Source organism: Bufo gargarizans, chromosome 9 (assembly GCF_014858855.1).
Source record: "Bufo gargarizans isolate SCDJY-AF-19 chromosome 9, ASM1485885v1, whole genome shotgun sequence".
Lineage (NCBI taxonomy): Eukaryota > Metazoa > Chordata > Amphibia > Anura > Bufonidae > Bufo > Bufo gargarizans.
The window spans coordinates 176,221,416-176,248,641 of NC_058088.1; the positions used below are offsets into that span (position 1 = coordinate 176,221,416).

Genomic DNA, 27,226 nt, shown 5'->3' on the forward strand with positions numbered 1-27,226 from the left:
GATCTATGTTATACAGTGTATCGAGTGTGTTGGCAGCACCGTACGTAAATTCAAAACCAGAATACTTGAACATCTGAATTATATCACAAATCCATCTATTATTAACATCTCGGGTGCTGGCAAACATTTCATCCACACACACGGACGTAACATGGGATCCCTCCGTGCGTTTGCAATTGAGAAAGTGATGGCACCAATAAGGGGAGGAGATTATCAAAAGAAAATACTCCTAAGGGCTCTTTCACACCTGCGTTCTTCTGTTCCGGCATAGAGTTCCGTCGTCGGGGCTCTATGCCGGAAGAATCCTGATCAGTTTTATCCTAATGCATTCTGAATGGAGTGAAATCCGCTCAGGATGCATCAGGATGTCTTCAGTTCAGGACCGGAACGTTTTTTGGCCGGAGAAAATACTGCAGCATGCTGCGCTTTTTGCTCCGGACAAAAATCCTGAAGACTTGCCGCAAAGCCGGATCCGGAATTAATGCCCATTGAAAGGCATTGATCCGGATCCGGCCTTAAGCTAAACGTCATTTCGGCGCATTACCGCATACGACGTTTAGCTTTTTCTGAATGGTTACCATGGCTGCCGGGACGCTAAAGTCCTGGCGGCCATGGTAAAGTGTAGTGGGGAGCGGGGGAGCAGTATACTTACCGTCCGTGCGGCTCCCGGGGTGCTCCAGAGTGACGTCAGGGCGCCCCACGCTCATGGATGACGTGATCACAAGGCACGTCATTCATGCGCATGGGGCGCTCTGACGTCATTCTGGAGCGCCCCGGGAACCGCGCGGACGGTAAGTATACTGCTTCCCCGCTCCCCGCTCCTACTATGGCAACCAGGACTTTAATAGCGTCCTGGCTGCCATAGTAACACTGAACGCATTTTGAAGACGTATCCGTCTAGATGGGGGAGGGTGCGTGGGTCTTTACATTTCTCCAAGCTCCCAGACCACATTGTTACCACTACGGAGAAGGTCTCCGAAACGCGTAAACAGCTTGTTTGTGATCCTGTCCTGCATATGATGTGATTTAATAAAGAGGAAGATTTTATGGGAAGAAAAATAAGTGCCGGAATCGTCTTTTTCTATTTCACTATTTAGATACAGGCCTAGAGCTGAGAACTGGATAGTGAAGGAAAGTCTAGCTACAACTATGACCAGGCCGCCAGTATACACAGCCTACTCCAACCAAACTGAACCCTTCACCCACCATGTCCATGCAATTAGGAGCACCCACACTGTGCTGTGGCATCCATCAAGACACTTAAAATCAATACAAGAATTTTTTGGAAATTGCTGGGACTGTTCCTCCACCTAAACAGGCCTAATCTTCATTTCTGCATGCTTGAACGAGTAGTTATGCCCTCTGGCAGTATACCAGTTGATGCCATCTCCATAGGATGTGTGCGCTCCTAGGTGGTAGAGTCCATTAAGGTTTGCCCAGTGACAATTTTTATACCACCAGCTGCCTTTATACTGTAAGGAACAACTGCCCTCATGAATGTCGTTGTCTTCATCTTTAGTGCTAAACTTCATGTTGTTTAGATCTCCCATAGAATCTCCTGCAAAATTAAAGCGACAAATCAAATATTAGAACGGTTTAAGATTCACCGATCTTTATCTTCACCTTCACCATCTATTGGCGTTATTTTGTGGAAATCTTCACTATGTGCAGTTAGTGATACACTAATACACATATAGACTGTAATTTAGCTAATTTAGTGCTATAGTATTTTTTTTTAATAGTGTACATTATTTCCAAATCTGAAGTTCAGAAGAGACAAAAAAATGTGACTATAAAAAAAGATTGTAGCACTATATTAGCTAAATTACAGTCTATTTGTGTATTTTACGAATATTCGCTATATTGCTATAACTTAGTTTTTTAGAATATTCGTCATATTCTAAAACACGAATATATAGCAATATAGCGAATATTTGTAAAAATAAACATATTAGCCATAGCTAACCAATAGAAAACAATATAAAAATAACCAATAATGGTCTCGCCACATGTGAAAACACCTGTATTGTTAAAATATAACAATATATATCCCATATAAACTGCACGATGGAAGAAAACTGTTAAAATGGCCGATTCTACATTTTTGGTCTCTTCACTTTCCACCAAAAAATTGAACAAAAGGTGATCAAAAAGTCATACACACCCTGAAATGGTATCAATATCAATGAAAAGTACAGGTCGCCCGCAAAAATGAGCCCTCACACATCTCCATACACATAAAAATTAAAAGTTATGGGGGTCAGAATATAAAATGTATTGGTGAGATTTTAGCTCTGCCGTTGGGTGGGCGGGCATGGGAGCACCGGGATCTGGTGGTGTTAGGAAGGAGTATTGAGGGTAGGGGGGCCCAAGATGAACTCTTGCACCAGGGCCCATGAGCCTTTAGCTACGCCCCTGCCTACTGTAGAACTGATCCATATGTCTTAAAAGGAGGAGACAAGATCTCTCCTGACGATTTTCCTTTCTAATGAGTGCCTTGTTGCTGAGAAGAATCCCAATTTCGCTAAAGTACAAATTTACCCCCCACAATCACTTAATCAGAGGTGCAGCACTGTATTTTCCAATTGGCATATTACCCGTAGCTAACATATGAATTAATGCTGTTCAGTGTATTAATATACAATTTTTCGCGAGGGTTATCCAGGACCACCTGTAGGCCTACTGCTCCCATCCAGCCAGCATACTATAGGTTCTTTTAAGTAAATCAACTTCTATAAAGGACATTTTGGCCAAATTGTCTCTCACCTGCAGTTCCTTCCTGATAGGCTCCAATTATTAATTTGTATTTCTCAGATTCATCCAATACTTTGAAGCTTGCATACTTGGCGAACACCATTTTGCCTTCAAAATCTTGTAGATCAACACGCAGTTCCCATGTTCCTAGAGAAAGATATCCATAGGAGCTGTAGAAACTAGAAACTAAAGTGGCTACAAAAACATGACACTGAGCTTGACGAGCCTTTCCAAAACTCATTCCGACAACATAGAGGAGACCATACAACACTTTTGTGCAGTCTTAGTGGTTCTTTCGTGAAGAATCCATCTTTGTTCAGTTTTTTACTCTCCACGTGTCTTCCGTATACCACAGACATTGTTGAAAATTAATTTCAAGGGCATTTCCTAGCAACCATCCATGAAGCACGTCTGAAACACGAATACCATCTGTATTGTGTTCATGTTTTTTTGTGGACCCATAGACTATAATGGGTGTGAGGGATCCATAAACACAGGCAAAGTTAGGACATGCTTCCATGGTGTAACTCTGGACCGTGGTAAATCATGAATGTGTGAATACACACGTTAAAATCATTGGGTACGTCTGCTGTCCATGGAGAACATGGACAGTACATATCCACGATTCACCAAAAAGGCCTTACAACAGAGATCTGTCTTCTTAATAGAGTTAGGTCCAGGGGCATAGCTAAAGACTTATGGGCCTGGTAAAAGAGTTTAGCTTGGGTCCCCCTTCCCTTAGTGCTTTGTGGCAAGGGGCAGGGGAGCACGTAGCCTTCATGCTGCCTGAGGCAAAAATTTATACTGCACCCCCAACCTCCCCCATGCCAAATTCTTGACCTATCCCCTTCCCACCAACCAGAGGTGTAACTTGACCTGCATGCACTTTCTATAAAACCAGTGTCTTGTTATGTGGCCCAAGGGGCTTCTGGACCCAGTAACGACTGCTACCTCTGTACCCCCTATAGCTAGGCCCCTGGTTAAGTCCCTAAGGTGCAGCCAGGGCCTCTGTTAAATACCTGGGGTTATGACCACAACTGATCTCAGAAGTACATATCATGCCAGAGGGAGGGTGGTGATGAAGATAGCTGTTGACCCACCGAGCATTAGGCCCGCAGCTATCTTATGTGTATGCACCACTTTAGTCCAACATATTTATTATGTATGGCCCAGAAGAGATGGTGGGGAAGAGTTCTATGACTCTCATGTAAGCCCAACTTTGGTTTAATGCACACCACCAAAGCTCTAATCTAATCTAGTTTCCATAGTTTCATAAATCAGGGAAGATGATGAGTAGTACCCTCAAATCCAGTTCAGCAACAAGCAGAAAAAAAATCAATAAGGAGTAGATCTATGGGTTCCTCGTTACCTGTTGAAGTTATTTGATGAATATTGTCATTCCCCAGCCAAAATTCACTTAGCCGACTTCCAAAGCCTTTCTTATAGGCATCCCAAGTGCGGAAGAAGTCTACTGACCCATCCCAACGTCTCTGTATTACCTAAAGGCAAGAGAAGACCAGATTATCCAGACATGGGAATAGAACGGATTTGAACAATAATCAACGCTCCACAGGTTGCAGGACGCTCCACAGGTTGCAGGACGCTCCACAGGTTGCAGTTTACTGCAAAACACAAACTAAATTGCTAACATTGTACTTTTGCTGTCATATGTAATATCTGCATATTTGTGAATTTGCACAAGGTAATAAAAGGTCATATTCACAACCACCACTAGAGTCTGTCTGGATAGAACTCAGAGCAGATGCAAAGATGTGAAGCTGACATTTTATTCAGCCTAGACCTGGATCTCCCTACCAAAAGTGTAGTGTCCCACTAGGTAAAGGTGGGCACTACACAGGTTAATGTGTTTCATCGCATTGAATGTCATGTGCATGTTTTTCCCTGTGTTATCTGGGTGTCAGGCCTGTCAGGGTGTAGTTTAGCCTCCCAGACGTTAGAGGGAGCTAGAGAGCCCTAGATATATATAGGAAGGCCCAGACAGGGGAGAGTTAGTGTATGTATTCCAGGGGACTAGAGGAGTTACCTCATCAGCCTGAAGCTCCTGAGGCTAAGGATAGCTCAGTTGAGACACCCCAGTGGTAGGACAGCACCTCCTGGGAGCAACCTGCAGTCACCTGTCAGCGGAAGCAGAGAGAGAGAGACAGCTAGGAAGCAAAGGTATTTGTAACCTTAAGCAAGCGCCAATACTGGAGGAAGGAATTCTTACCAAGGATTTAAGCCAGCGAATAGGCATCCGGGCCTTGGGATCCAGCCAGCTAGAATAGCTGTGGGGATAGAGCAGCATAGCACTGCCAAGCATTAATTATATACCCTCCAAGTATCTTGCAAGATTGCACCCTGCTGTGATATCAACCTGCTGTGCTTTTGGAACTGTAAAGGACTGCATTAACCTCTTCTGTACTTGATGTATAAAGTTGGACTGTTAAGTAAAGCAACGTTTGGTTCACTATACCACCTGTGTACCTCACTTATTCCAACTATAAACCGGTGTGCCACCGTCACAGGCACTGGCGTCACAAACCTTAAAGGGACCTTGCCCCAGGCACTCAAAATACCCGTAACATCCAGGGCACCTCATCCACCATCAGGCCTGGTCCCTACATACAGAGTGTGCCCCAGAGGAACCGTGTCTACCTCTCCTTCACTGCCACATGCCTGCCCAGGGTTCTCCAATACAGTGAGTAACCCTCGATTGCCCATAACCGTGACCTCACTTCGCTATACCCTGCAGGTCTGGTGTGTTGCAAAAGCAGTCAATGAAAGGAGAGGCCTAGAGGAAGTTTAGAGATAGCTGTCTGAAATTTACTTATAAAGCTGCACTGCACGTGTCCAGGAGTTAGGCTCCGGTGCCTGGATACACATTTAAAGGGGTTATCCAGAAAATAATATTGATGATGTATCCACAGGAAAGGTAGTTAATATAACATTGGCAGGGTTCTGAGTGCCCGCACCCCCCACCTATCAACTCTGGTAAGCTCTGCGGCCTCCTGGGAGGTTAACAAGCACAGTGCCATATATCATATAGCAGCTGCGCTTGATATTGCTGCTCAATCCCATTTAATTTTATGGGGCTGTTCTGCAACTAGTCCATGTGACCAAGGTACAGTGATGTCACATGGACTAGGAAGAAGCAGCGGCACTTATGGAGTGCCCGTCCTCTTCTGACAGCTAAACCGTGGGTATCCTGGGTGTTAAACCTCCTTCAAGCTGATATTGATGACCTATCCTGAGGATAGGTCATCAGTATTAATTCCCGGATAACCCCTTTAAGCAGCTTGATCACCTGCATAGGAATCTCAACATCCCAAGGTGGTTATTATGGAAGTGTACTGTAAGTACAGCAATTTGGTCAAAGAATGGAGCAGAAGAGTTTGCTTGCCAGGAAGGAGAACCTCCCTTTTGGTTGCACTGATTTTTTTTTAAATTTATACCCTGCACCTGGATACTTATGGCAGAGTCCGCTAGTGAAGTGCAGAGAAGGAAAACTACTTTGCCGATACACTTTGGCCTATTCTAACATCTTTGAAAACTGCATCTTGTGTACCATCAGCCAGTCAATTCCAACCTAAGAACTGTTCTGATCTTTTTGCAGAACTGTTCTGCTGCACAACTGCCTCATCATTGCTTCTTGCATTACTACTACACTGCAAAGTCACCACAACCAGGACCTTGCCTTGCATCTCAAAACCTTGAACTCCAAGGACACCTCAACCATCATCAAACAGGAGAACACCATAACCAGAGTGTGCCACGAGGAGAAGAATAGGTGCACCCTTCCCATCCCATGCCGGCCCAGAGAGCTTCAAAACTGTAAGTACAACTACTACACCCATCACTTGCTTAAACCGACATTGCAGATATAGTTTAGAAGGATACCACTATCAATCACTGAAAAATCAACCTACTTAAAACTTAACTTTTATATAAGATATTGGTTAAAATAAGTCCCACTAAATTTGATGTATGTTGTAGATGACTGCAAATAATTATCTAGCAGAATTTTTAGGGTAAAACAACATAAAAAAGATCTCTTGGAATTCAAAGAAAAACAAGCTTATAATCATATAGGGCAGTGGTTCTCAACCTTTCTAAAGCCGTGACCCCTTAATACAGTTCCTCATGTTGTGGTGACCCCCAACCATTACATTTTTTTCCTTTCTACGTCATAACTAATTTTGCTACTGTTATAAATTGTAATGTAAATATCTGATATGCAGGATGTATGCCAGTCTATTACAAACAGGGCCGTCTTTACCAAGGGGCAAAAGGGGCAAATGCCCTGGGCCCAGTTGCTCCTGGGGGGCCCAAGGCAGCTGGCTCTTGAGCCGTGCTAGCTACTGCCCCGGGTGTCAGGCTGTCGGCTTCACAGGCATCATGATCGTACTGTGCTAATGATCTTAATTCTAGGACCTTAATGAGTTTTGCTTTAGGACCTTAATGACATCATTACCATGTGACCAGTAACCTAGCAATTACTGGTCACATGGCTATGAGGTCATCACAGGTCCTACAGAAGTTAACTGTGGAGCTTTTTTGTGTAAAGATTACATCAGAAAAAGGTGACAGGGGCTGTTATGTTAATATACTGTAAACTACTGTATAGTGGGGGCCTGTATACTGTATGGTGGGCTGTATATTGTGTGGTGGGCTATATATTGTGTAATGGGCTGTATATTGTGTGGTGGGCTGTATACTGTGTGGGGGCCTGTATACTGTGTGGTGGGCTGTATCTGTATACTGTGGGGGGCCTGTATAGTGTGGGGGGGGCCTGTATAGTGGGGGGGGGGAGTGCTATACTGCTGTACTGTATAGTGTGGGGGGCTGTATCGTGTATAGTTTGGGGTGCTGTATACAGTGAGGTGTTGTATACCGTGAGGTGCTGTATACTGTGGGGTGCTATACTGCTCTACTATATACTGTGGGGTACTGTATAGTGTGGGGTGCTAAACTGCATACTGTGTGGTGCTGTATACTATAGGGTGCTATACTGCATACTGTGGGGTGCTGGGGTGCACTGTAACACTAGGGTGAGCCGAGCCCTGGTCTCCTTCCTGCAGAGCGGTGCCCACTTCCAGCCTGAGCCCAGCTGCCCAGAGCACTGATCCTGAGCCGCTGGAGTCTTCAGAACTGGAAGCATTTACAGTCATTCACTAGACTCTACCAGGTGTGTGGATTTTTTTTGTGTGTGTTGTGGTGGAGAGCGTGATTGCCTGCTAAGGTGTGGGAAGGCGGGATCCAGGGGCCCAAGTTAATTTTGCCCGGGGTCCAATCAATATTAAAGACGGCCCTGATTACAAAGTGTTAGGTAGTTCTGTAATTGGCGCTGTGTTGTGGGGGATCTGTGGAGGGCGCTGTTATATGGGGGATCTGTGGAGGGCGCTGTTATATGGGGGATCTGTGGAGGGCGCTGTGTTGTGGGGGATCTGTGGAGGGCGCTGTTATATGGGGGATCTGTGGAGGACGCTGTTATATGGGGGATCTGTGGAGGACGCTGTTATATGGGGGATCTGTGGTGGACGCTGTTATATGGGGGATCTGTGGAGGACGCTGTTATATGGGGGATCTGTGGAGGACGCTGTTATATGGGGGATCTGTGGAGAACGCTGTTATATGGGGGATCTGTGGGGGACGCTGTTATGGGGGATCTGTGGAGGACGCTGTTATATAGGGGATCTGTGGAGGACGCTATTATATGGGGGATCTGTGGGGGACGCTGTTATGGGGGATCTGTGGAGGACGCTGTTATGGGGGACCTGTGGATGGCACTGTTATGGGGTGGATCTGTGGAGTACGCTGTTATATGGGGGATCTGTGGAGGACGCTGTTATGGGGGATCTGTGGAGGACGCTGTTATGGGGGATCTGTGGAGGACGCTGTTATGGGGGATCTGTGGAGGACGCTGTTATGGGGGACCTGTGGATGGCACTGTTATGGGGTGGATCTGTGGAGGACGCTGTTATATGGGGGATCTGTGGAGGACGCTGTTATATGGGGGATCTGTGGAGGACGCTGTTATATGGGGGATCTGTGGAGGACGCTGTTATGGGGGATCTGTGGAGGACGCTGTTATATGGGGGATCTGTGGAGGACGCTGTTATGGGGGATCTGTGGAGGACATTGTTACGGGGGATCTGTGGAGGACGCTGTTATGGGGGATCTGTGGAGGACGCTGTTATGGGGGATCTGTGGATGGCACTGTTATGGGGTGGATCTGTGGAGTACGCTGTTATATGGGGGATCTGTGGAGGACGCTGTTATATGGGGGATCTGTGGAGGACGCTGTTATGGGGGATCTGTGGAGGACGCTGTTATGGGGGATCTGTGGAGGACGCTGTTATGGGGGATCTGTGGAGGACGCTGTTATGGGGGATCTGTGGAGGACGCTGTTATATGGGGGATCTGTGGAGGACGCTGTTATATGGGGGATCTGTGGAGGACGCTGTTATATGGGGGATCTGTGGAGGACGCTGTTATGGGGGACCTGTGGATGGCACTGTTATGGGGTGGATCTGTGGAGGACGCTGTTATATGGGGGATCTGTGGAGGACGCTGTTATATGGGGGATCTGTGGAGGACGCTGTTATATGGGGGATCTGTGGAGGACGCTGTTATGGGGGATCTGTGGAGGACGCTGTTATATGGGGGATCTGTGGAGGACGCTGTTATGGGGGATCTGTGGAGGACGCTGTTATGGGGGATCTGTGGAGGACGCTGTTATGGGGGATCTGTGGATGGCACTGTTATGGGGTGGATCTGTGGAGTACGCTGTTATATGGGGGATCTGTGGAGGACGCTGTTATATGGGGGATCTGTGGAGGACGCTGTTATGGGGGATCTGTGGAGGACGCTGTTATGGGGGATCTGTGGAGGACGCTGTTATGGGGGATCTGTGGAGGACGCTGTTATGGGGGATCTGTGGAGGACGCTGTTATGGGGGATCTGTGGAGGACGCTGTTATGGGGGATCTGTGGAAGACGCTGTTATGGGGGACCTGTGGATGGCACTGTTATGGGGTGGATCTGTGGAGTACGCTGTTATAGGGGATGTGTGCTATGACACATAGGGCCATGAGGGGGGCCAGCATAAGACATATAGCATCTTATGCTGGTCCCCCTCATGGCCCTATGTGTCCCCTCATGTGTCCTAAACTGCGCACATAACTGTCTTTGCGTGTAAAGTATGTTACTCCTGTGTGAAACAATCTCTCTCCTATTTGTAGCGTTATACTACCCTACCTCATGAGATTTCCCTACCTCCTGACTTCCTGTCGCACTGCTAATGACGTGAGGAGGCGTTCCTGAGTTTTGACGATCTGCGCATGCGCAAACCGACAGTTTATGGAAAATCTCAACGGAGTTCAGCTTTACACCGGGACACTGCGCATGCGCAGGAGAGCCTTAGTAGGGAAATATTACGGCCCAGTTCGCAAGCGCGGCTAACTCCGGTCGGCGCATGCGCAGTGTCCCAGTGTGAAGCTGAACTCCGCTGAGATTTTCCATAAACTGTCGGTTTGCGCATGCGCAGATCGTCAAAACTCAGGAACGCCTCCTCACGTCATTAGCAGTGCGACGGGAAGTCAGGAGGTAGGGAAATCTCACGAAGTAGGGTAAAGTAACGCTACAATCGTGCAGCCCTAATAGGAAGCCTCAGGCGACCCCTAGGTTGGGAACCGCTGATATAGGGGATAAAAACAAACTGAACATAAGAGAAGTGTCTTAATCAGAAGTAGAAACTTCAGACACAGAAAGATCGACAGAATTTTCCTTTCGAGGTAGACCTAGATATAGGGGCAACAGGGGCCAAAAAGGATCTAAAAACAAAAGATGGGCAAATCAAACCAAAAGCGACCAGAGAAATCCAGAGGAGCAATATTCCTCTGGACCATCTGTTTTACCATCGAGTTTTTTTGAATCAGGGGGGGCCCCCTACCATCTGAGGGATCGTCCCAGACAGGAAAAATAGATAGAAACTTGAGTGGCCAGGACATTAACCTGACACAAAAAACCTTTACAGAAGCAGAAATGTCTGTTTTTGCCAAGGGAGTATCCTTTATACCAACTACTAAATATAGTTCTTTCCTATGGATCAAAGACATTAATATTTTTTGTCGTAAATCAAAGTGGAATTTTTTTTTTTAACAAAATGACCTAGGGGAGAGTCTCAGACTGGGTATTCCATTAGAGGATATTCCCTTGGCGAAAACAATGACAGATCTCCTAATAGAGGGGGAAAAAAGACCTGTAGAGGGTCCATTTACTGATCTAAAACCCAAAAGTAAAAAATCTCCCCCTGAAATGGAGACAAACAGCATAGATTTGTTTCTCAACATAGTCACTAAGGAATTGGATAGACTAGCAGAAAAACATAGTAGGGGCACTAATACTGGAAAAAAGTGAAATAGAAGCCATGATTAGAATTGAAACAGACCATAACATTATAATAAAATCCTCTGATAAAGGAAGAAACTTGGTGGTTATGGACCACCACGATTATAAACAAATGTGTTATGCTATCCTTAATAACAATAAAGGGTATAATATACTTAGGACAGACCCTACACTCAGTTTTTATGCTGATTTGGAAACTCTACTTCTGGAGGCCTTTGAGGAGAAACTTGTGTCTAGTGATGAGATTACATTTATGTTAAAATCACACCCACAGATTCCAACATTTTATACTATACCCAAGATTCATAAGGGTTTAACCCCTTTGAAGGGCCGCCCAATAGTGGCAGGGATTAATTCTTTAACACAGAATGTAGGCATATACATTGATAGGATCTTGAGAACTTTTGTTACGGCACTTCCGTCATACATCAGAGATACCTCCGACTTACTAACCAAAAATTGATGGATTACATCTGGAGGAGGGTATTTTACTGGCGTCCATAGATGTAGAGGCACTCTACAGCAGTAATCCCCATGATCTGGGCTTGTGTGCAGTAAATCATTTCTTGAAAAGTAGGGGTACTCAATTTACAGCACATAATCTTAGTACTCAAACTTATGGATTTCGTCCTACGACACAATTATTTTTTATTTGACTCCAAGTTCTATCACCAGCTCAGGGGCACAGCAATGGGGAGCGCCTGTGCCCCACTTATGCTAATTTGTTCCTGGGCTGGTGGGAGGACACGGTGGTTTTCACCTAGCAGTGTCTGGACACCAAGGATAGTCTTCTAGGGTCGCTATATCGATGATATATTGATATTTTGGGGCGGCCCCAGAGGGCTATTCTCTGCTTTTCTGGCTGATTTAAACAACAACCAGATTGGCATGCACTTTACCTCCGAGATAAGTGACAAGGGCCTGGCTTTTTTGGATTTGTATATCACTTTAACCAATGGTATCATTAAAACTAAGACATATAGAAAACCCACGGCAACCAATAACTTGCTAAGATGGGAAAGTCATCACCCTTTTAATTTAAAATGTGGTATTCCAAAGGGTCAGTACCTTTTGTATCTGCAGAAATTGTAGTACCAAAAATGATTTTTATGATCAGGCCAGAGACTTAAAAACTAGATTCAATCACAGAGGATACCCAGATCGACGACTTCATAGAGCCTTCAAATCGGCTAAAAGTGCAGAAAGAACGGATTTGTTGATTCCTAAGAAGGGGAGAAAAGAAGAAACGGATCCAATGTTTCGGATAGTGGGAACGTTTGATAACCGTAATAAGGAAGTCAGGGACATCCTGAATAAATATTGGGAAATGCTACATTTGGATCCGGATGTGAGGGATATTCTCCCTACATATCCGGCCATTACGTATAGAAGAGGAAGGTCGCTAGGAGACAGGTTCATCCATAGCCACTACACACCTATCAAGAAATTAGGTACGTGGTTGGATAGAAGACCCTCTTGGCACCTTCCGGTGTGGATCATGTATAGCTTGTCCCTACATTTGTCAAACCAAAACCTTAACTAGCAACACAACTAATAAAACATACACTATCAGAGATTTTGCTAACTGCAAAACAACAGGAGTTGTGTATTTGGGTACATGTACCTATGGACTTCAGTACGTGGGAAAAACTAAAAGGGAATTAAGAAGAATGATTGGGGACCACTTGGGAGACATAAGGAATAAAAGAGATACAGCTATCTCTAGACATATACAACTTTTCCATGATGGAAATGAAAAGGCTCTGAGGTTTTGAGTTGTTGAAGTTGTGTGTCCCTCCCCAAGAGGTGGAGATTTAAACATGAAGATATTACAGAAAGAGGCAGAGTGGAATCACAGACTAAAAACTGTGAGCCCACTGGCCCTCAATGAGATGCTATCCTTCAGATGTTTCATCTGATCCCTCACTGGATCAATATTTTCTTGAATCAAAGACATAGTGTATTAAGTGTACCTAGACCTGTCAAAAAAATAATAAGTATCAGACCGAGAAAGGTCGAACAAGTGTAATCAATTTTTGGTGAATAAGGGTATCTAGATAGGTTATATCGTGATTTTGAGAAACCAATATCCCTATCCCTGGAAGCACCTCTTCCCCATATATATATATATATATATATATATATATATGAAGACCACTTAAACCCCATTTTAAATATACCCTAATATTTAATCTATCTTGATAATTCTGGCTCTTGAGGTATTACCGTAGTAGTGTCTGGATGGTGAAGTATAAATTACTACTGAGTATAAACCATAATCCAATGTCACATAATCTTTGTGGCCTCTTTATCATCGAGGATAACCTAATAATAATATGAATAGATAAAAAACCTATATACGCATGCGCAGAGGAGCAATAGTTTTACCTTATTTGAAAAAGTGGCGCATGCAGGGAGTATGTCACTTTAGCGCCAGCGCCCTCGCATGCGCTCCACTTGTGTTCCACCGATACCATCGTGTACACGCACTTCCGGTGGACGCACTTCCGGATGCAGTTTGCCACAATGGTTTTCCGGGTTGGCGGCATGAAGGTGGAACGCACGTTAATGGACGACAGTAAGTTACACACTCCTGTGTGAACTTCTGCTTAATTACTAGGGGGGTATATTAAGTAGCAGATTCCAGACATTGTTCTGGACTGCATACCATCAGTTGGAGCACCAGCAAGTTATCTAGCTTATAGCTATTAGGCTACATTTTCATATTTCTATCCCCTGATGAATCTGCCATAATATTTTTGACAGAGGAAACGCGTCGGGACTTGAACAGATTTATTATCTGGAATTTATCTACTGGGAAGCTATCTATTTAGGGCAAGCTGTATCTAGGGTCAGCCACCTAGTGGGGTCTCTCTCCTAGGGGTTGATTCTCCCGCATTTAGGTGGGAGACCTCTCCGCTTTTAGGTAGGGCTATATAGAATTATAGGGATATTATCTCCCCTCCCCCGCCTTAACCTTTGGACTATTTCCTATAGTGGACAAGTCTACAACTAAAGTCTACAGTTTGGACAAAGGAACTGCTTATCGAATCTGTAACGGATCTCCTAGCACCCCGATCGGGTACCTCTGTTAATGGATGCTCCCAGTGCCTCCTGGGGACTCCAAGCACTCCGCTTGACACTGATACCACCACAGGAACCAGGAACAGGAACAGCTCTTACAAGAGCTAGTAGTAATAGCCAGGAGAGTATACAGCGAATAGCAATCCCCATACACATGAGACGAGGCTCTATGTTGAATGTAAAAACAGCAACTCTTTATTGAGGGCTACCCGCCCGTATTTATGCAGGTCCCCATCTGGTTGACACGCCCCTAGGGGACCAGAAGGAAGACTGCGACACAGGACAGATACAACACATCCCCACAATGCATCATGGTTTCCTCCTCTCTGTCCTGGAGACAACCGAGGAGCAATCCAATTATCTCTCAGGACAAAGGGAAATCGCCAATACACATGTGGAGACAACAGGACAGACATCACCATTTAAACACACAATGGCACAATGGGACAATAGAAACACACCCAGCATATTCCTCCCAAGCTGACAAGTTACACTTATTATAAATTGTTACAACTTTGTGAGTTTACATTGTCCATACATATAACTTACATCAATTTAACCAGTATAACTTGGGGACAAACCTATCCAAAATTCACTTGAATAGGTTCAGGGGTTTAAAAGTTAGCAAAAGTATCTCAAAGGGCCGTAATCCTGGGGCAGGAGGCTGGCAAACAGCCCCCTCCAAAACACCGTGGCGAGGTTGGTTTCGTCACACATCTCCCCCTCCCAGGGAAGACTAACCAGATACCTGACCTTACGCCGGTCGGTACCTGAGTTAGTCTGGCAGCCCACCCACAACCAAATACTGGACCTGTTGGATTTAGTAGCCTGTCTCTGTCCAGTGAATCCACCAAGGTTATATTGGTAGCTGGTACTCCTGGTCTCTGAGTTGCTCCCTGGCTTGGAGTGAAAGTTGCTTTGTGGGCAGGGATCAGCGGGACTCTGCCCTGGTGCCAGCGCTACCACAGAAGAAGCCTGGTTGGAGTCTGGTTGTTGGAGGGGGAGACCGACTGTCTCCCCTTTGGCTAAACAGCCCTGTTGCTGGGGGACAGGACTGACTGTCCCTACCCCCTGTGCTGTAAGTGCAGAGACCACGGTCCCATATGCACTGTTGTGGGGCTTACTGTCTCCCCCTGGTGCGTTAAGCTGCCGCTGGGGAGAGGGGGTAACGAGCTCCTCTCCCATACATACTTCCAGCCGCTGGGGAGGGCGACCGACCGTCTCCGCTCCCAATACAGTGTCCTGCTGCTGGGGAAAGGAGACTGGGCTCTCTATTCCCTGTAGGACACTCTGCCGCTGGGGGACAGGACTGACTGTCTCTGCCCCCTGTAACTCCGCCTGCCGCTGGGGAATGGAGACTGGGTTCCCAATTCCCAATAAATCACACGACCGCTGGGGAATGGAGACTGGGCTCCCAATTCCCTGCAATTCACACTGCCAATAGGGAGAGGGGGTAACAAGCTCCTCTCCCATACATACTTCCAGCCTCTGGGGAGGGAGACCGACTGTTTCCACTCCCAATACAGTGTCCTGTTGCTGGGGAAAGGAGACTGGGCTCTCTGTTCCTTGTAGGACACTCTGCCGCTGGGGGACAGGACTGACTGTCTCTGCCCCCTGTAACTCAGCCTGCCGCTGGGGAATGGAGACTGGGCTCCCAATTCCCTGCAGGAGCAGTGGAGAGACCTCGGTTCCATCTCCACCGGCCACCTGGGGTTCTTCCCAGTAAACGTACACAATATCCTCCCAGCTGAAGGGCTCTGGACCTGGGTCTGACACTCTGCTCTCCTGCTGAGCCTTCTCACTGGAGTGGAACAGCTGCTGGTAGCCCTGTTCCAGCTCCATCTCCCGGGTCACCAGGTGGACCAGGTCCTGCTCAATCTCATGAGTGTCGTCCCAGTCATACCTGCTCTCCCTCCATTCCAAGAGATCACGGAACCGGGCTTGTGTAGGGCTCCCAAACTCCAGCTCTGAAAAAGTCTCCCATAACAAGCCAGGACCATCAAACTCCTCTCCCTCTGGCTTGTCATGCTCAGCTGTCCTGGGTAGGTACTGTGCCCCATACCACCAGAGCGCCTGGTAGGCATCTTCCAGCCACAGCTCCTGCCATGCTAGGAGTTCCAATTCCTTTACCCATTCCTCCCGGGGCTGCTCTCCCAGGAAGGGCATCCGCAGGGCTACTCGCTTCAGCAACCGCTGGTCTTCCGTGGGGAGTCTCTCGTCCCGCATATACTCCACAATACCCAGTACCTGGTACCAGATGCCTTTGCGGACTGCATCTCGGTCATCCATGACACCCTCATCGTACTCCACTGCTGTTTCCATTCTGGTGCTGTCAGGGTCGCTGTACTAGGACATGCGTTGCCCTCAAATTGTAAAATCCATGGAATGGTGTCTCCTGTAGCTGTCCTTCTGGCTGTGGGAACGATCCCGCCGCTTGCCACCAATGTAACGGATCTCCTAGCACCCCGACCGGGTACCTCCGTTAATGGATGCTCCCAGTGCCTCCCGGGGACTCCAAGCACTCCGCTCGACACCGATACCACCACAGGAACCAGGAACAGGAACAGCTCTTACAAGAGCTAGTAGTAATAGCCAGGAGAGTATACAGCGTATAGCAATCCCCATACACATGAGACGAGGCTCTATGTTGAATGTAAAAACAGCAACTCTTTATTGAGGGCTACCCGCCCGTATTTATGCAGGTCCCCATCTGGTTGACACGCCCCTAGGGGACCAGAAGGAAGACTGCGACACAGGACAGATACAACACATCCCCACAATGCATCATGGTTTCCTCCTCTCTGTCCTGGAGACAACCGAGGAGCAATCCAATTATCTCTCAGGACAAAGGGAAATCGCCAATACACATGTGGAGACAACAGGACAGACATCACCATTTAAACACACAATGGCACAATGGGACAATAGAAACACACCCAGCATATTCCTCCCCTCTGTCTATCCACTCAACTATCTCCCAAGCTGACAAGTTACACTTATTATAAATTGTTACAACTTTGTGCGTTTACATTATCCATACATATAACTTACATCAATTTAACCAGTATAACTTGGGGACAAACCTATCCAAAATTCACTTGAATAGGTTCAAAAGTTAGCAAAAGTATCTCAAAGGGCCGTAATCCTGGGGCAGGAGGCTGGCAAACAGCCCCCTCCAAAACACCGTGGCCAGGTTGGTTTCGTCACAGAATCTATTTGATCTGAGACTCTGGACTCACTACAGATACCTAAAGAAACTGTACATCAAACCGTGAGTGGTTACAAGCAATACAGTTTAACAACAAAAAATATCATTGTATGTTTAAGGTGTTATGTACCCTAAATATTCCGCTAGATAATTATTTGCAGTCAACATACATCAAATTTTGTGGGACTTCTTTTAACCAATATCTTACATCAAAGTTAAGTTTTAAGTAGGTTGATTTTTCAGTGGTTTACAGTTTATATACCTACATAATATGCATTAATACTACTGTGATTTATTAAGCATACCACTATCCTAGAGACTATATGAAGTCATAGCAAAGACTTTTTTTTCCTGCTGAAAGGAAAATATGGAGTTGCAGCCCCTCTAGACTAAGGCTTAAATTTCATAGGAAATTATATTGTTTCAATGAATCAAAATTTTGCCAATTAATTATCTCCTTGTGACTTCCCGTTCACATGTTGTATATACTTACAACCCATCCTCCTTCATCTGTGTCCATATCACACAGGACCTTCAGGGGCCGGCTGCCATCTGGGTATATGGTGTACCAGTCACTGAGGACTGCTCCCTGATGTCGTATTTCTTTGCAGTTCCTGGCAGCTGGGAGACATGTAAAAAATTATTTTAGTGAATTTTGAGTTAAAGGGGTTGACGCACAAAAAATATTCTACATTTTTGACACCAGCACCTGGATCTGAATACTTTTGTAATTACATGTAATTAAAAATTTTGTATAGCCACTGAATTATTTACTGAAGTCTATCTGTAGAGCGCCACCTGCTGTTTGTTATTTTTCTGAATTTTTTGTCCAGCTCACTGAGGTAGAAGCACATGCTCAGAGAAAGTACATTCCCCTTGAGCTGTCAGCTTGAAATACTGTAAATCTAGCAGAGCAATTGAAGAAATGAATGGGAAGATTTCTGGATCCATGTGAGGTACAGTGCTGGTTGTAATATTTTTTTTAGCAAGAGATTGTCATGTACTGTCTGTATACGATAACTGATTTTCATTTTTTACATTAATTATGGGCTACCACCTTTAATAGAAGTCTTGGAATTTTACCTATCAGGAGGAGCAGACAGTGGCTATAAAGAGTATCTTTCATTCCAGAAGACCCTACATTCCCGAGGGCCCATATACACGGTCAGATATCCTGCCTATAACGAGCACCGAGTGGCTAAATAGCAAGTTGATCAGTGCTCGTCTTATTCCATTTACATGATGCAATTGCAATTTATAGTATATAGTACATAATATATAGGCAGCACGGTGGCCTTGCAGCGCTGGGGTCCTAGGTTCGAAGCCAGCCAAGGACAACATCTGCATGGAGTTTGTATGTTCTCCCCGTGTTTGCGTGGGTTTCCTCCGGGTTCTCCGGTTTCCTCCCACACTCCAAAGACATCCTGATAGGGAACTTTGATGATCGTTGATTATTAATTGACGAGCTTACACAGGTCCATGATGGGACCGATCACTTAAACGATCATTGCCCCATGTCATATGGTCTTTAGACACATAACTTACCATACACTGGCTCAGTCACTCCTCTTTCTCCTTTCTCTCCTATAAGAAAAAGATATATATAAATGTAAAGGAGTATTATAAGAGCAGATGTAATTCCATATCCCCCTCAGCACTCAGATGGTAGACCATAAAATCAGACTTCGCCTAAAATGTGCCCACAGTTTGAAATATATGAAAATACACGCTGAAAAGAAAGGTAAAGGTGGAAATTTTCTCATTGTACAGTCGTGGCCAAAAGTTTTGGAAATTACATAAATATTGGAAATTGGAAAAGTTGCTGCTTAAGTTTTTATAATAGTAATTTGCATACACTACAGAATGTTATGAAGAGTGATCAGATGAATTGCATAGTCCTTCTTTGCCATGAAAATTAACTTAATCCCCAAAAAAACTTTCCACTGCATTTCATTGCTGTCATTAAAGGACCTGCTGATATCATTTCAGTAATCGTCTTGTTAACTCAGGTGAGAATGTTGACGAGCACAAGGCTGGAGATCATTATGTCAGGCTGATTGGGTTAAAATGGCAGACTTGACATGTTAAAAGGAGGGTGATGCTTAAATTATTGTTCTTCCATTGTTAACCATGGTGACCTGCAAAGAAACACATGCAGCCATCATTGCGTTGCATAACAATTGCTTCACAGGCAAGGATATTGTGGCTACTAAGATTGCACCTCAATCAACAATTTATAGGATCATCAAGAACTTCAAGGAAAGAGGTTCAATTCTTGTTAAGAAGGCTTCAGGGCATCCAAGAAAGTCCAGCAAGCGCCAGGATCGTCTCCTAAAGAAGATTCAGCTGCGGGATCGGAGTGCCACCAGTGCAGAGCTTGCTCAGGAATGGCAGCAGGCAGGTGTGAGCGCATCTGCACGCACAGTGAGGCAAAGACTTTTGGAAGATGGCCTGGTGTCAAGAAGGGGAGCAAAGAAGCCACTTCTCTCCAAAAAAAAATCAGGGACAGATTGATCTTCTGCAGAAAGTTTAGTGAATGGACTGCTGAGGACTAGGGCAAAGTAATATTCTCAGATGAAGCCTCTTTGCGATTGTTTGGGGCATCTGGAAAAAGGCTTGTCCAGAGAAGAAAAGGTGAGCGCTACCATCAGTCCTGTGTCATGCCAACAGTAAAGCATCCTGAGACCATTCATGTGTGGGGTTGCTTCTCATCCAAGGGAGTGGGCTCACTCACAATTGTGCCCCAAAACACAGCCATGAATAAAGAATGGTACCAAAACACCCTCCAACAGCAACTTCTTCCAACAATCCAACAACAGTTTGGTGAAGAACAATGCATTTTCCAGCACGATGGAGCACCGTGCCATAAGGTAAAAGTGATAACTAAGTGGCTCGGGGACCAAAACTTTGACATTTTGGGTCCATGGCCTGGAAACTCCCCAGATCTGAATCCCATTGAGAACTTGTGGTCAATCCTCAAGAGGCGGGTGGACAAACAGAAACCCACTAATTCTGACAAACTCCAAGAAGTGATTATGAAATAATGGGCTGCTATCAGTCAGAATTGGCCCAGAAATTGATTGAGAGCATGCCCAGTCGAATTGCAGAGGTCCTGAAAAAGAAGGGCCAACACTGCAAATACTGACTCTTTGCATAAATGTCATGAAATTGTCGATAAAAGCCTTTGAAACGTATGAAGTGCGTGTAATTATATTTCACTACATCACAGAAACACCTGAAACAAAGATCTAAAAGCAGTTTAGCAGCAAACTTTGTGAAAACTAATATTTGTGTCATTCTCAAAACTTTTGGCCACGACTGTAGGTCTATTTGAGGTTAGTTTTTAGATTGGAGTTGCTATGAACTTTAGGAAAATGCCACGAAGTAATAATTGCACCGAGTTGCAACTTTTTAAAAAGTCGCTCTTCATAAATGTGTGACAAAAGTGATCTACTCTGCAATGATGGCCAAACTTTCACTCCCAATCTGATAGTGGCACTTAAAGGAGCAGTGCTCAAAAAGTCATAAATTTTTTTCGCAAGTAACCCCAAAAAGTTGCAAAGCCCCCTACTTGCAACTTTTTGAAGCCAGAATTCTGGTGTGTAGGGCTTAATAAATTTACTGGAAAGTATTTTTAAATCCTAATTGTTCAAGGCTTTTGTCCCCTTGAAAACATGTTCAGCTACATTTACAGCAGCCATGCGAGCAGCTATAGGGTCATAATTTGGTCACACAGTCACCCAGGCTTCATAGAAATGCTCTTCTTTACTCCTTTTCTTTCTCTGTAGATCTTTCTGTTAGGCCTCATGCACACAGAGTCTCCTCAAACTATTTCTTAACTCTATGCACAGCGTATCAGAGCCTGTGCTTGTGGTCCTCTGGTGATGCCAGCTTCACCTTGGCAACTTGGACAACATTTTATGTAGCCATCAAACATGATTTGTCCTGACTGATGGAAACCAGTCTCTAATCTTCAACGCTCATAGGGCTCCAAGAAGCTGAAATATGTGGAGCTGTTCAGCGGAGTTCCCCTAGTGCAGAACTGCATAAAGGCCCTTCTTGACACCACTAAAATATTACAAACGTAATAGACATGAAAATGAAGACAACGCACCGATAAAAACACAAAATACAAATACAAGATACACTTATATACAATATAGTGAGTTCATTTGCAGATATTGCTCTGGTTCCTAACTCTTCCTTATATTAATATATGACATGTTTGGTTAAGGGCTCATGAACATGAACGTATTTTGTTTCCGCTTCCGTTCCGTTTTTTTGCGGACCGTATGCGGAACCATTCATTTCAATGGGTCCGCAAAAACAATGGTCATCTGAACGCGCCTTCATTCCTGATCATTGCCTATCATGTGAACGTGCTCCTGCAATCAGCTGAGAAATGAGCAAACGCTCTTTTGCTGCTGATTGCTTATTTTACGCGGTCATAAAAATAGTAATTTATTGGCAACCCAAACGCCTAACCATATCTCAACTTCCTGGGACCTTTTTATAAAGCGTTACATGGAATTTGGAACACACTGAGCAATGCTAAATCTAGTTATACACATTAAAGTAATATCAGCTGATACCTGATGGGCCTGGCCGACCATGTAACATGTTTCGGATCTTCTCAATATTTCTTTGACAGCAAATATCAGAGGAGACGAGGATCAGGCAGTTGACATCAACATGCCCATCCATTTGTTTTCAAGGTGATAAATTGTCACCAGATCTGCCTGGCAGCGACTTTCCACCTCTCCCCAATTACAACACATGCGCACAAGGCCAAGCTGAGCAGGAATGTGTATGAGGGTAACACGGCAAAGTCTCAGTGGCCTTTGCTAGATAAGTCCTTAAAAGTAGGAGGCACCAGAAAGATGGCAGAGAGATTGACATTGCTGTTATATTTTATTATATAGAAAAGTTATTTACTAACCTTTTTCACCTGGAGGTCCAACCTTTCCAGGTCCTCCCACAGATCCTGTTTGCCCTGGAAGAAAATACCTATAGACTTTTATGCAGTTTCATAAATAGAGAACAGGGGCTGCATAGCAAAAGTAAACATTAGGCCCCTTCTTGACACCACCACATCCCTGTGCAAAATCTCACCATCTATCACAATGGGGTCAAGACCAAACTAAAGCCCCATAGCAGCTACATGGACTACCTCTATGGTATGTGTGCCCACTTATTGAAAATTCTTAGATTTCTGAGAGTAGAGGGACACTTTATAAGATGAAACACATGGCAATATTCTATAGTTCCATAAACATCAATAGTTATCTTTGTACCAAACTTTTTCTCCCGGTGCCCCAACATCTCCTTTTTGACCTGGAAGGCCAGGATCACCAGGGCAGCCTCGAAGAATCAATATTTTGTCGACGTCTCCAATCCCTAAAACATTTACTTCTGTCATAAAATGACACACATATAAAGGACAACTAAAATATTACAAACGTAATAGACATGAAAATGAAGACAACGCACCGATTAAAACACAAAATACAAATACAAGATACATTTATATACAATATGGTGAGTTCATTTGCAGATATTGTGCTGGTTCCTAACTCTTCCTTATATTAATATATGACATGTTTGGTTAAGGGCTCATGCACATGGACGTATTTTGTTTCCACTTCCGTTCCGTTTTTTTGCGGACCATTTTCGGAACCATTCACTTCAATGGGTCTGCAAAAACAATGGAAGGTACTCCGTGTGCATTCCGTTTCTGTATTTCCGTATTTACGTTCCGCAAAAAAGTAGTGCATGTCCTATTATTGTCTGCAAATAACGGTCCGAGGCCCCATTCAAGTCAATGCGTCCACAAAAAATACGGAACGCGCATGGAACACATCCGTATGTCATCCGCATTTCATCCGTATTTTGGGGATCCATACTGTAGAATTTCTATGCCCAGCCTATATTGCTCATGTGTTTGGTGATTAATAAGTTACTGTTTCCGTTTCCGATCCACAAAAAACAGATCGGATATGGAAACCATACGGATGTGTTTTGTGGAATAATGGAACGGAAGAGGACTTAAATCAGAGAAAAAATACCCCTCAGATATTGAACAACGGATCCGTGAAAAACGAACCGCAAAACAACAACGGTCGTGTGCATGAGCCCTAAGGCTGTGTTCACAAAATGCAACCGTATTGCTTTTGTTTTTTTACATAATTTTTCAAATATTGCTGTAAAATGGTTGTATAGAAAAAAGGGGGTCAGTCAGCACATCCCAATATGCAGGTGGACGTCGCCACGACTGAAAATTTTTTGACTTTGTAAAATGGCTGTGGTATTATAAATCTGTGCCACTGTTGTCGTAATTTTAACAAAATCATGAATTGTTCATGAAGTACTCACCCGGACATGACTGATCACTGCTACAGAGCCCGGACACCATTCCCAGCAGTAGTAGTACTGGCACATGCATGACGGCCTCAAGAAGTTTACACCAGTCTTCAAGATCTCACAAGTACTCTGCAAATAAAGTTATAGCCAAGACCCTTCTCTTTTATATGTCATGTGCCGAGCCCCCCCCCCCCCCCCCCCCCCCCCACTGCTTGTCCCAAGGCCAGGGAGCTGTACTTTCCCCAACCATGTCCTTATCAAATATTTCTCAACAGGCTAAATGACTTTATGATACATAGGCGTCAACTGTTTTCTTTACAAATGTAACTTATCTCCTTCAATGATGGGAATTTTAGTAGAATTTCATCATCATATACTAGGTAAGTCCAGCAAAAACATTCTTATGACATGTGATCATATATGGATCTTGGACTCTGCTAGTGTCATATTTTAAAATGTTTCCACAACCTTGCATAAAATAAATTTTGAATGGACTGCCCCTTTAACCCGTAGAGGACCTCTGCCACACATGTACGGCGCTGGGAGCCGTATCTTAAGGACTAGCGCTGTACGGCTTGATGATCGGGTGGGTGCGCAGACCTAGCAGTCACTGACAGCCGAGTCCCTGCTGCACAGTGATGGTCAGTTCGCAGTGTTCGCCAATGAACACAGGCGGGCTGCCATCTTGACTCACCCGTATGGCGATGCACAGGTAAGCCCTTACCTGTGCCTGTGCCGGGAGCCGGTCTGAAATCAAATGCGTTCACCGGGAGCAGGCAGTTCCGAGAACAGCCGCCAGGGGCCTTCATCGGCAAAGATAAAAACACAGATGCCAGTATATTAACCCCTTGTATGCCGCTGTCAAAGCTGACCGCGGCATGCTGGGGGTTTGCGGAGAGTATGGGCTACCTCCCAATGCCCATCGGGTCCCCGCGCTGCAGTGACAGTGACCCAATTGCTGGAAAGGCAGCCGGATGCCTTTCATAGGCATCGGGGCTTGGCCTTCTATGGGAGCCTGTCAGATCCAGCCCCTTAGGCTCGGTCTCATAGGCTCTCTGTTGGTACAAAAGCTGACAGGCAATAAAGATGTATTGTAATGCATTGCAGAGAGGATGAGACCCCCAGAAGTTCCACAGTGAGACAAAAATATAAAATAAAAAAGGTGTATTTCATAATAAAAAAAATAAAGTTTCAAGTAATAGTCATATGTGAGTCCCTGCCCCCAATCACACCCACTGGGGACAGGGACTCACAGTCACAGGCAAGTTCCTATCATGTATCCATACCTTATATTTGTGTACTCGACAATAGGTGGAAGGAAACACTAGTCTGATTAGTCTAGTCAGTATATAACAATGGAGCGATACCACTGAATACTAAGTCCTGCCCCGCCTAGTGAGCTATGTCTAAATAGCACATACGCTCAATGCGTTTCTATGTAGATAACACACCCCATGTTTCATCACGAGCGGTCAGAGTTAGACATGAATGCCAATTCAAAAATGATTGCCGCACTGTTGCGTGCAGGCATCGGCTCTGTGATGGCCATACGCGGCCGAAGACACGCCTAGCTGATATAACAAAAGCCGTCCCCAGTGGGTGTGATTGATAGCCTTAGTTTGCAGATATCCCACTCTGTGCAAGCAAACTCTAGGCTGTTTGTCAGAACATCCTATATGTAGATGTTAATCATCCCAAATCCCTCTCTACATTGAGGTCTCCTGTTTCCTGTTTTTTAATCTGTTTGATATATCTGAACCCTCTTTTAATAAAATGTTATTATTTTTTTGCTTCAATGTTCTATCAGGCTGAGATTATATGAGTAACTATGGAACGTTGTTGGGGAATGGCAGGTTTCCTGTCAAGTGATCTGAACTCTGAATGTTGCCTGGGGGATTCTAGGAAGGTATTCTCAGAAAAAGAACTATCAACACAGACAGCCCATGTGAGCATTAATGTGTTCTTTAAGGATTTGACCCGTGTATATAAAGATCACATACAGTGCTAGTGAGAGGTTCAAACGTTGGACACATACTGTATATCGGGCATAACATAGTCCCTAGGGGGACTGAGAAATCATCCTCCCAGCAGCATGTGTCTGTTCGATTTCCTTGCTAAGTGGGAGCAGGAGTCCATTGAGGGCTCCCTCCGCCTCATGAAGTTACTACTTGAGGAAGAGAAACGCTTATTAGTGAAAAGTGCCACTGATCTGAAAGAGTGCATAGTAAAATTCAGTGAACATACTGACTTTGTAAAAAAAAATGAGACCCTGTTACAGCAAAATATTGAAAGGTTCACCTGATCAAGGAAAGGAAACACTTCCAATATAACAGGGACATAAGAGACTTCAAAGAAGTGTTTGACTTTGGACCTAGGCGTCAGATAACTTCTGAGGTTGATACTGAATTATCTTCCTCGGAGTGTGATACTGACGTCGATCAGGGACCCACATCCTCGAGAGGGCGAGGTATATCTAATAGGGGCTCTCAAAGAGAGGTAGATCAGGTAGGGGTTCAAGAGTTTTATTTTAGACAACACCCCCCCCAGTCTCCGACTACCTATTATGCCACAAAATAACATCAGAGGCTCCCAAATACAGGAACTCCAGGTTTTCAACCTATTACAGCGTATCTTATCCCTACCTGAAATGGAGGTCCTGAAAAAGGGCCTCTCATTTGAATCTCTTCAAAAATGTAATTGTCACGGTGGGGAGTGGGGGAAAACTCCCCACCGTATACCATGGGGAAACAGGGAAGCAGCTAGGCGGGTCATCTCCTAAAGGAGTGGGTCACCTCCTAAGCCACCTGTCACGGATGAAGTTGCAGATAGCTGGAACTTATAAATAAATGACCGACTGGCTTGATCCCAAACTAAGGAGCATATAGGTGATCCCTATAAAACCCTAAGAGCTCTCCCTGACTGCTATGCACATGCAAGGGTCTCAATGGTAGACGATTGCATGCCCACGTACCTAAGACTGTGTGACACCTAAAAACCCTATAATAGTGAGGGGACACGACCGCCAGCTCCCCGCACTATATATGGACGGAGTCAGGGTCACCTAGAATCAAGCCAGCAAGGAAACACAATAAAGGAAAAGACTTATCTGAGCAAACAGAAGCAGCAGCGTCCAGCAGCGAACACTTCATCCAGGAAGTAGTATAAACCGCAAGGTGAAGCAGTATGGGAGGGAATATAAAGGAAGACGATTAGTCTAAATAAGTGACAACTGGCAAAAGGAAAGGAGATGACAAAGTGAAACCAAAACAAAGAACGTCATACAAGAGGTAGAGAAGAACGTCTGCCAGACCTTCTCACAGAACTGGCGGTGACAGTACCCCTCCCTCTACGGGTGGACTCCGGACACTTAGAACCCACCTTCTCAGGATGAGACCTATGGAAAGCCCTGATG

General features: G+C 44.9%; 1 protein-coding gene across 1 annotated transcript; it reads right to left on the reverse strand.

The window, feature by feature from the left end:
* Nucleotides 1–1,030: 1,030 nt before the first annotated feature.
* On the reverse strand, nt 1,031–23,902 carry LOC122946110 (ficolin-2-like). The gene is made up of 8 exons (XM_044305461.1): nt 23,827–23,902; nt 22,749–22,851; nt 22,394–22,461; nt 19,000–19,038; nt 17,948–18,075; nt 4,124–4,253; nt 2,767–2,901; nt 1,031–1,558 (listed from the first exon to the last, which is right to left on the reverse strand). Exons 1-8 carry the CDS (start codon nt 23,894–23,896, stop codon nt 1,311–1,313), a joined length of 921 nt encoding a protein of 306 aa, XP_044161396.1. The 5' UTR covers nt 23,897–23,902; the 3' UTR covers nt 1,031–1,310.
* Nucleotides 23,903–27,226: the final 3,324 nt, after the last annotated feature.

Coding starts and splice junctions, on each gene's coding strand:
- LOC122946110 (XM_044305461.1), bottom strand. CDS start 23,896: ATGCATGTGCCAGTACTACTACTGCTGGGAATGGTGTCCGGGCTCTGT. Junction 22,852..23,826: donor CAGTGATCAGTCATGTCCGG/GTGAGTACTTCA, acceptor TAAATGTTTTAG/GGATTGGAGACGTCGACAAA. Junction 22,462..22,748: donor GCACCGGGAGAAAAAGTTTG/GTACAAAGATAA, acceptor AAAAGTCTATAG/GTATTTTCTTCCAGGGCAAA.